This window comes from Eurytemora carolleeae, unplaced genomic scaffold, assembly GCF_000591075.1.
Source record: "Eurytemora carolleeae unplaced genomic scaffold, Eaff_2.0 scaffold380, whole genome shotgun sequence".
NCBI lineage: Eukaryota > Metazoa > Arthropoda > Copepoda > Calanoida > Temoridae > Eurytemora > Eurytemora carolleeae.
Window position 1 is genome coordinate 345,907 of NW_019396454.1, and position 10,831 is coordinate 356,737.

Below are 10,831 nucleotides of genomic sequence, written 5' to 3' on the forward strand. Positions count from 1 at the left end.
ATTACCTTGCTCTAACGTCTGAAAAAAGTGTTGAAGAAAAGTATAATTAGCTCTAGGTGGGACAATAGCTTGAGGTATAGCAGACCCATTTATACAATCATAACCATGTATTCTTCCATCTTCTTCATCTATCTAAACAATATAACCTTGTGTACAGGGTCCTAATAAACATGGGCAATAATCTTTCTTTATCTGCCCTTTTAGATTTGCAAACTAAAGTTTGATTTTAGTTTATTAAAATAAAATTAAAATGGGCTATATTCATAATGTAAAAAGGAAACAAATGATTAAGACTACAATTTGAAAAAGCAAACTGTGGAGGACCTAGATTGTTGTCTTCAACTTCCGGACCAAGCAATCATACCAAAAATCTTTTCTCTGCATATACTTTATCTTGTTGTATTTTGGAAGTCAAAATATCTACTGTACGTTTTTTTCTCTCGTCTCTGTTCGTCGCTACATTTTGGTGACCCTGGGCCTGAAGTGATTTTGTCACTGACGACTTTAAATTTTCTCTCGCCGACGTACCTGAAATTGGTTTCAACCAGGTCCCTGTGTTTTTCACACCCAAATAGTATGGTTAGCGATTTCGAGAATCTGTTCTGGTTTATTTTCAGCATTTGAGTAGCGATTGACGAGATGTCAGAAAAAAAACAGGAAGTGATCCCTTTGACGACGGTTTCTGTAAAACTTCCATCCTTTTGGACCAATTCTCAAGAGGTATGATCAATCCAAGCAGAAGCTCAATTTGAAAACAAGAGGATCACTTTCTCCTGCACTAAGTTTACTCACTGTGTTGACCTGGACCTAGTTCGAGAACCTCCTACCAAGCCTTACGAGGCTTTATGGAGACGCCTCATTCAGATGTACTCCCTGCAGGACTTGCAGAGTTTGCCTTTATAGTCTTACGCTGAGCTAATGGACAAGATGTTGGTCCTCCTCCCCTAAGATGAGAAACCAGCTTTTTTCTTTTGCAGCTTGTTTATGGACTGCCTCCCACCTGATGTATATTTGCTCTCTGAATCTATCAGTGACCCTCGTGGAATGGCGCCAAAATTTGTTCATGAAGTCTGGAGCTTGCAGTTCTGTGCCCAGGTCTTCCAGCCATGTCTCAGTACCAGAAGATGCATGGAGTAAATCTGGTTCCACTGGAGTTTGTTGTTACTCCTGCCAATGGTGGGACAAGGCTAGCCAGTGTAGAGCTCCCTGTTCCCATTCAGGAAACTAGTAAATGGTGGGGATTTTCTAAATTTGATTCCTGCCAATTCTACTACCTTAAACCTTATATTTTCAAAGAATTCTCTATCCTTACAAGTTCCTGAAACCGATCCCTGCCTTTTCCTCTGACTGTGGAGCACAGTTTACAAGCTATGTATGGTCTTCACTGTGCAAGTTCCTTGGAATAATTCTCCTACTACTTCTTTCCAACCTCAGTCTAAGGAATTGTGGAGAGGTTCCATCATCAGCTCAAGGTTTCCCTCCGAGCTCGACTAGCTGAGTCTGATTGGTTTCATCATCTACCTCTGGTTCTACTCAACCTCTAGAGTGTTCCAAGAGAAGATTCGTCGATTTCACCCTCTGAAGCTGTTTTTGGTTCTCCATTAGTTCTACGCTGTGAGTTCCTGGATAGCCCTGAGCTCCCTTCTTATCATAAAGAATCCTTCTGTTGCTCCACTTCATCACAACTTAGCTCCACCATGTCAAGTTCAAGTACAATTTCCGCCAAGTTTGCTACGGTCAACCCATGATTTTGTTAGAGAAGATGCATATAAACCTCCACTTTCTCCACTCTACAAAGGTCCATACCTGGCGGTTTCTCATTCTCCAAAGTATTTATCTTTCCAGGTTGGTTCCAAGACTGACTCCATGTCTGTGGATAGATTAAAACCAGTCCTCTCCAAGTTCCCAGTAACAGAGCAGGAACCCCCTCGCCGTGGTAGACCTCATTGCCTCAGAAACCTCCGGCTCCATTGGGATCCAATGCCTCTGGTGCCTCTGGTGCCTCTGGTGCCTCTGGTGCCTCTGGTGCAACTTATTTGACTGCTAGAGGTTCAAAGAAGAAGGTTCATTTTTCAACTCCAGCCCCAGTTGAGTCCTCACCCAGGAGAAACCCTAGAAGAATAGATAAGCATCTTAGTTCTCTGCAATCTCTCAAGATGCTGGGGGGATCCCTGTGGAGGAGCTAGATTGTTGTTTTCCACTTCCGGACCAAGCAACCAAACCAAATAGTTATCCTGTGCATATACCTTATCTCATTGTATTTTAGAATATATATATATCTACTGTACATTTATTTCTCTCCTATCTTTGCGTCGCTACAAAACAATAAAAATAATATTAATAACAATAATAATAATAACAAAAGCAATATGATAATGATAATAATAAATGTAGTACAGTACAAACAGTGGTCGGCGATTATATCAATACAATAAAGACAACTTTATTATTAAGTTTTTGCTTGTTTACATGTTTTTTCGCCTTACAAGTTTACAAGTAGTAAAAGAGAAGCTCTTTTATTCAACATCTCCGTGTTTCCCTGTTTATGTGTGCTGTGCAAAATTTTGATATAAATCAAACTTGAATTCGAAAGCTGTCTTCATTGTATTAATATTTGCGACGACGACTATATATAACCTGAATCTGTGTACATGATGCAAAAAGAACATATGTCTGCCCAGTATAGAAGGTGTCCCAAACAGTTAAACCATTCTTTGCATCCTCTCCAGTCTAGAAAATCATACAGTGGGACAAAACTGTAAAATTGGAAGACGACTGTTAACAAGTTATCTATTATTATAAAGTTATAAACTCTGTTTGTCTGTTTGTATGTAATTCTGTAAAATGAGTATACCTGACATATAGCAGATACTAGTGTATCCCCTTGTAACAGAACAACATTCCTAGATAGTATACAAGGATACAGTAGATAGAAGATACTTGTGTATCCTTGTAACAGAACAACATTCTTAGATAGTATACAAGGATACAGTAGAAGATTCTTGTGTATTCTTGTAACAGAACAACATTCCTAGATAGTATGGATACAGTAGAAGATACTAGTGTATCCTTGTAACAGAACAACATTCCTAGATAGTATACAAGGATACAGTAGAAGATACTTGTGTATCCTTGTAACAGAACAACATTCCTAGATAGTATGAATACAGTAGAAGATACTTGTGTATCCTTGTAACAGAACAACATTCCTAGATAGAATACAAGGATACAAGAGCGGGGGAAGGGATTTAAGGTGCTAAGCAGGTTTAGTGTTAAATGATAACTTAAAAGTCTACCTTCCTCCTTCAGACAGCTTAAGACCATCACATTTTCGTTCACAATTCCATGGATATTCTAAGACACATTAAACCAAAGTAAAGTACGCATGCTTCAAACTTCTGATATGAATTTTTTTCTCATCCTGTTCTTAAAATCAAAATTTGTGGAGCTACTTAGTGTCAGAGTTGCCGTGTAAATTTGACCTTCTTCATTCTAGTTTTAAGTGAAGAGTAAAAATAAATAAAATAGCGTGGTCAGCATATGTATTAATCAATAATTAATAACAAAACAGATAGAACACTATATGTCGTCTTTTCTTTATCTATATTGTTATAAATCTTCGGCATTAATACAAAATTGTTTACTGAAATGGTGATGTAATACAGAGGCTGACATATATTTCAACACATTATCCAGCTCTAAAATGCTACAGTATAAAGAGTGGTTGGTGCATATATATCAATTATCAAGTTATGAAATTGTATTATATCACCAGTTCAGTTACCGACACTGCATTAATTATATATGCTTAACACTGTATATAAATGAAAATTAACAGAGTTAGGAACTTTAGAGTTGGATACGTTTAAGCCCAATTTCTTAATCTAAATATCCAATGTGGACACTTTAATTTCATGATTAATTTGCTCTTTTTAAAGATAGTCCTATACCAGATTTCGATCTAAGAGCGTTATTTCGTAAAATTGCGCGCAAAATTTCAAATTTCCCAGATTCTGATTGGCTTTTTAGGAGACAAGGTAAAGATTAAATAAATCTTGAGATTAAATAAATCTTGAGATTAATAAAAAGATGAGATTAAGCAATAAACATTGATCTGTATATCCACAATTCTAAAGTTTTCCGCTCAGGATCTTTTACAGGATAAATTTACTGTCTTGTTAAATTTATCTATTTCTCAATATTAAACAATGACTTGGAAGTTTTAGCACATTTTTCTTTATTTACTTGGACATTTTCTACAAGGTGGTATAGAATACAAGGTGGGGGCGATATGATTTGACATATTTGGACTGCTGAGGAACTAGTTTCTGCGTTATTGTTGTTACGCAGAAACTACGCAGAAACGCAAATCTCCCCTACCTTGTATTCTATACCACCTTGATATTCTTTATATCTACACTATAAATGTTAAAATGCTAGCGTGTTATCCATTTTATAATATGATAACAATAAAATTTCTATGATAACTGAATCACAAAATTTTGACAATTTTTGCTAAATAAAAAAGTAAAAGTTATGCGGCAGTGATCAATAAATAAAATTTACATGGCTAAAGTTTTATATTAACTTAAATTCAACTATAAGAGGCTTAAAATATAGGAACGTCTCAAGCCTTCCAAAATGTGGTGTACGTTCTTTGTATCTTTAAAATTGACGGAGATATTAAACGTTTGAACAGCTTTGTTGAATTTGAATGATTTTGGTGATTTGAGGGTAAACTAAATAACCTATTAGCTATTCATTAATCTTATAAAATCATTATAAAAAATGTATACGACATGATATTGCAATGATAAAGGATTATAAAATAATATTTGAGAAAGGATATTAGTTCCTTTATAAGATACAATCCTGGGAACCCACCGTAGCCCAGATTAATCATAGTGACTTCAGCCGTTTACCCGCACTTGGTCGTAAATTACGATTTTAGCTATTTTTTACGTATAAAAGTCGATCCACTCAATATAGAATCTCAACACCGTGCTAAGAACATTCCTGTGGTTCTCCCGAGTTCCCCAAATCAAACTTTGAGGCAAATTGGTGCAGGGGTTCATGAGTTTTGATTGGACAAACTAACAAACACCCAGACAAACCGAGATTACAACTTTATATATATATATATAGATGAACCTGCAGTCGTAGAGAAGTCCTGTCTCCTTGTATTCACATTTATAAATTAGGGTTATATTGGTGCACAGACCATCTGCACACTAGAAACAAAAATAATAAAATAATATATCAAGAGATACTTTTGGTCATTTGTTAAATAAGAAACAAATTAGAATTGATGCAGTGAGAACCGCAAAAAAAACGGTAAAACAAATAAGCAAAGTCTTCTTCCTAATGTTTCACTATGGTTTTCACTATACTGTAAACAAAACATAACCTAAGGCTATTATCGAGTTCAAACTTTCTAGCATAGGTCTTGCTTGCTTAATCAAATGTTGAAAATTTTAGAAAACATTTTACAATATATAAACCTGCATTGTACTTATGGAATTCAAATTTATTTGAGTCACATTTTCTGTATCCTTATTTAATACTAAGTAAAGTGCCCGGGGTTGCCCATGGAGCTTTGAACATTTTTGACAAAAAAATTCTGAGTAGAAAAAAATAAGATTGCTTTTGCCTTTTTTACCCCTAGAGTTCCCCAGGGTTGCCTGTGCCTATAAATAGTAGGTCTTTAATATGCAATCTTTAGAAAGTCTTGAATTCCAGGGCGTACCTTGCAATTACTACTTTATCTCTACTTCAAACAAAACTAGCAAAAAAAACAGCAAACTAATTTTTTTATGTTCTTCACTCTTCAGTTATATATTTGAAAAGTGTGATAGCTCTGAGTTCTAGGGGGGGATAGGCCCCCCTTTACAGGTCTAGGGGGAGGCACTGCCCCCCTTGCCCTTTGGTCTTCATCATTATTATTTAATGTTAGTCAGTAATGTGCGTTCATCTTCACAACTAACCTGTAAAACTGTGGATAAATCTGCACACTGATAATTATCTATATCCTTACAGTTTAGAGTCTCATTAGCAGGGGGATCCAACATTGTGGGACACCGGTACTCAAACACCTAGATACATACAGTTTAGAGTCTTATTAGCAGGGGGATCCAACATTGTGGGACACCGGTACTCAAACACCTAGATACATAAAATTCAATTCTTTAATTAATAGCTTGTTCTTTGATATTTATAGTTGCTCTATTAATGGTTTATTTGGATTAGAACCAAAATTTTCGTAAAACCTTATTTCACAAAAAGTGCTGAACGAAATATGAAGATAATATGGAATAAAATCTAACAGATAGAGTAAAAACTAAAAGAATACTAGAAAGAGTGCTATATGAAGCACCCTAAAGAAAAAGAAAATAACTGTTAGAAGAGTTAGAATGACATATAACTAGAAGAGAATGGACTGGTTCATTTTATGTACCGCCCCGTTTTGCCTTATGTACTGTATAGCCTGCTCTAGCTTGTTAAATTTTATCCTGGTACTTAAATTGAACCAGAATTGACAATGATATATGCTAAGTGAATTACAACTTTTACTAAATTAATTAAAAACTTCACCACGTTAACCCACAAAGACATTTTTAAATTATGGTTTCTTCATTATATTTTTAATTACCTGAGAACATTGTGATAGTTCTATATTTGTTCCATTCTCTCGAACCTTAAAAATATTATAAATATTTAAATATTTTGAGCAACAATTCCTTTTTACCATTTGAAGTTTTTTTAACGACCATTATTAAGAACTATTAAATCATTATTTAATATTGAGTTCTCATTGTATGCTCGAGGCCGGAGTGGTACAAATAGTAAAAAAAAATGATAATACTGTTCAATTATGCAATGTTTTGACAAAGGAATTGATTTTTTAGACAATCTGATGGAGAAAACCTTTGATATTTTAACCTTGGGCTATTTTAACTGACAGAATTCATAGTTTAAAAACGCAATCTGTACCTGCACCCAGACCCTTGTACATAGGCCACCTGGATCCGAGATACACCATTCATAACATGATATCCAGTCCGTCTCTGTGCAATCTACATCCTCCCTCTAGATTAAACAGTTTTAAAGGGATCTTTTCTTTGAAAATTCATAAGGATGCAGCGTTGGCCCGGACTGCCCTGCCCAGTCCAGTGCCCATGTACCCTGGACGGGATTTTCTCATCTATGCAGCTAATATATATATGTTTTAAGATAATCATCAGTTGAGAATGATATATTGGGGTTATCATATATATTGTGCACAATATTGTCTGCATGAAGACAGTGGGGCTAGTGGTTCCAGAGAGGGGGCGTGGCTGGAACTTAGTCTCAGTATCATGAAAATACAAACATTTTTTCTTTAAGCCCAGTGCATTGTGCATTTGCACACCAAAAGCTTAGCTTAGTTGTAGAAGGAAAACCAGGACAGTACACCTGATGAATTTTCCCCTTCTTATTAGATAAATGTAGCACAATACCTGTATTGATGTACACATTACTGATTCAGGATTCCAGCCAGCATCCAGTTCTTTATGTACAGGCACATATCTGGAAATATAGATTATAAAATAAATTAATTAAAAACGTTGCACCGATATTACAAAACACCAGAGAATTTATCAGGAATAAAACGACGACATAAATAAATAAATAGATTAATTAAGCCTTGGAAACTTTCGGTTAGTAATAACATCTGTTAAATTCTTTGCCAAATGCAACATTACAAATTATGATTTTTTTTTAATGGAAAACCAAAATTCTTTCATTAGATGGTATTATAACATCTTCTGAAAGGTTCTATGTATTTAGGTTCAGGTTGGGTTAGGTATAAAAATTAACAGCTTTCACCGTTAACTGTACATTGCCCAGAACACCCCAGTTAGAAGACATAACAAAAATTTAGAAGAAAAAAATGTGTAATGAAATAGAAATATCTACTGGCAAAACAGCTGATTCGAAAGTGTCGGACATTTTTGAGTAAACCCATGGGTACATTGGTGTGACAATTTTGAAATTCCACGGGCAACGCTGATATCATGATTTAATACCAAGCGTGGGTAAACGGAGTAAGTAACTATGACTAAGGATGAATAAATAAATGAATGTTAATATAAACCTGGGCAATGCTGGGCACTCCAGCTAGTTCATTCTTAAATACATTTTTAAAAATACCAAAACATTGTTTGGATTAAAAATTTAAAAAAAATAATGCCTTTTTTATGAGTCATTCAAGTGCAAAATTTGATCTCAAAATTGAGTTTCTTAAAGCTCCAAAAAACTATATTTCTAAAAATTAATTGATAATTTAATACCCTACGTGGTTGCCCTGTAATGGTTTAAAAATATAGATTAAAAAATGAGTTCCAGTGATTGAACTTTCTAGTGCGGCAATGCATCTATCAATCATACAGTGATAAACAGAAAAAAATGGATTAATAATACGACATTATAGCAATTTTGATGTTGCTACAAAGCAACTAGACACTAATTTAGTTCATGGGTCTGTTTATACTGCACAATTGCTGTATCCTAAGCTCATTGGACTTTTAGGAGTAATAGATTGAATCTGAAAGTAGATTTCTGGTTATCACTGCATTTGTATTTTTTCTCTCTTTTTTGTTTTTTTAAGATATTTTTATTTCAATTTTGTTTTTACTTACAGCGACTGCTAGGCAGATAAAAAGTGTGAAACAAATAAGTCTCTCTCCACATCCCATTCCCTTCAGCTTCTGAACCATCTTGATTCCTAACCAACAAGGAAGATCTATACACGGTGAACTAGAGTCAATTTAAATTCGAACCGGACCAACACCTTGTACTCGCGGCATGTACCGGCCTGACTTTAACATGTCGGCCTAGTTTTGACTTTGATAACACTATCGTTATAATTTTAAAGTGACCCTAATTCTAAAGAGGATAGATGCCCAATTCACAACAGTAGCCTTGAAACCATAATCTGATTAATAAAGCTCGAAAAGTGAATAATTCTGCAAAATGTTCTCAAGCAAAAAATACGCAAGTCAGCTTTAAAGAGAAACCACAAATGAAAACAACTAGTTTTCAAAAACAAAAGCATAGATACCCATTTAATTTTTTATCAGGCTAAGCTGTTAAGGGTACCGCTATCAATCGGACATGCCACTTTTTCAATGGATAGTCTCTTGAAATTACGTTCACAATAAAAATTCTCAAATGCTTTTTCTCAGTCTAAAGTTGTAAGTTAAAAAAATATATATTTAATAAAAAGATTTGTACCTTGTTACTTCCTAATGTAGAAGTTTTCCATCAAACTGTCTGGAATGTAAAAATGTAAAATGTAAAATGTAAAATGTAAAATGTAAAATGTAAAATGAAAAATGTAAAATGTAAAACGTAAAATAAAATTTAAAGATGAAACGTAAATTAAAATATAAAATATAAGGTGTAAAATGTAAATGTAAAATGTAAAATGGGATGGGGGGGAGGATAGGGGAGGCGCAAATTTTAACATCTAAGAATGCAAAAAAGCAAAAAAATTCTTACCTAAAATTCTAGTTCTATTTTATGTAGTCTTGTCATCTCCGTCATCATGTCATGTTATTAAATATTCTGAAAAAATAAACAGAAATTGATTGGAAAATCTCACTTTTATTTTTCACGAACACTCCCTTCAATAGTTCAATAGTTTTGTTTGCATACATGACTTAATCAAAATTGTAAAGTTTTAAAATCGATTTTCAATTGTGAATCCGACAGACCATTCTTTTTTTTTAAAAGAGGGTCACTCTAAATTTAGTCTACGTCTACGTTTAAACAAACATTTCTAAATCGTGAACTATTGTAAAATGCTACACAAAATGTACTACTTAACGTATAAATAAACATTTTTTATTGAAAAGAACTAATCGCAAATATTATAAAAGTTATAAATGAATAACTTAAAAATCTTGAAAAGAACAGATAATTCTTATTTGCGGCATGCTTTTCACGAAGCAGTGTTTTGCTTTCACATTTCTAGGATAAATATTTATTTGGAGAGAATTTACTCCTCTCAGATAGATAGCGTGTAGATCTGGATTCAACTGATGGTTAAACTTTAAAAAGAATAACAGATAGATAGATAAATAGATAGATAGATAGATAGATAGATAGATAGATAGATAGATAGATAGATAGATAGATAGATAGATAGATAGATAGATAGATAGATAGATAGAAGTAGAATATTGCATGTCAACTTGTCATGGCAACTTAAATGTCAGGATGAAATCAACTTGATGTAATATGTGGTATTCAGGCTTGAAGGGATAGCTTGGGATAGCTCCTCAGGTTTTCATTTTCAAATATGTCCGATTACACATAAAAAATTCAAAACATTTTTGTTCTTCTATATAGCTCTTCAATTAAAAGAGTTATTAATGGAACTTTCTACTTTAGTTTGACATGCTTTGTGTGTGAATAAATCTTTAACAATAAAAATAATTTAGGATAAATGTATAAAGTTCATTTTAAGATTTAAAACAAGAGAAAATCGCCTCAACTTTTAAAAAATCAAAAATAGTTTATTTTTGTAGATACTAGATAGTAAATGAGAATTTTAAATATTGATTCCCCGGTAGCTATGTATATATTTTCATTGTCTATTCCGGTCAGAAGTGAACTATTTTATAAATAATTAATATGTTTTTAACAAAAATATCGATTATTGGAGAAGAGGTAAAAAAGATAAGAAGAAACTTAAAAGATTATGTGGTTTCAAGAAGCAACCAAGCAACCACTTCTCAATAGTTTTTTTTGATGTGTCAAAATATTTTTTGAAAGGTTCCGTATTCAA

The 10,831-nt window shown here is 33.7% G+C and overlaps 1 protein-coding gene and 1 long non-coding RNA gene across 2 annotated transcripts; both read right to left on the reverse strand.

The window, feature by feature from the left end:
• Nucleotides 1-2,290: 2,290 nt before the first annotated feature.
• Nucleotides 2,291-7,560, reverse strand: LOC111703596 (uncharacterized). The gene is made up of 6 exons (XM_023475582.1): nucleotides 7,497-7,560; nucleotides 6,991-7,086; nucleotides 6,650-6,694; nucleotides 5,985-6,092; nucleotides 5,152-5,231; nucleotides 2,291-2,315 (listed from the first exon to the last, which is right to left on the reverse strand). Exons 1-6 carry the CDS (start codon nucleotides 7,512-7,514, stop codon nucleotides 2,291-2,293), a joined length of 372 nt encoding a protein of 123 aa, XP_023331350.1. The 5' UTR covers nucleotides 7,515-7,560.
• Nucleotides 7,561-8,679: 1,119 nt separating this feature from the next.
• Nucleotides 8,680-9,608, reverse strand: LOC111703583 (uncharacterized). Its single transcript, XR_002765633.1, has 3 exons — nucleotides 9,541-9,608; nucleotides 9,274-9,312; nucleotides 8,680-8,764 (listed from the first exon to the last, which is right to left on the reverse strand). It is a non-coding gene; the product is annotated as an uncharacterized LOC111703583 (long non-coding RNA).
• Between the last annotated feature and the right edge of the window lie 1,223 nt (nucleotides 9,609-10,831).

Excerpts from the sequence above, each read along its gene's own strand:
- LOC111703596 (XM_023475582.1), bottom strand. Across the intron at positions 5,232-5,984 it reads ATTTATCCACAGTTTTACAG|TGTGCAGATGGTCTGTGCAC; the intron begins GTTAGTTGTGAA and ends TTTTGTTTCTAG. Across the intron at positions 2,316-5,151 it reads GGACTTCTCTACGACTGCAG|CGACGCAAAGATAGGAGAGA; the intron begins GTTCATCTATAT and ends ATTGTTTTGTAG.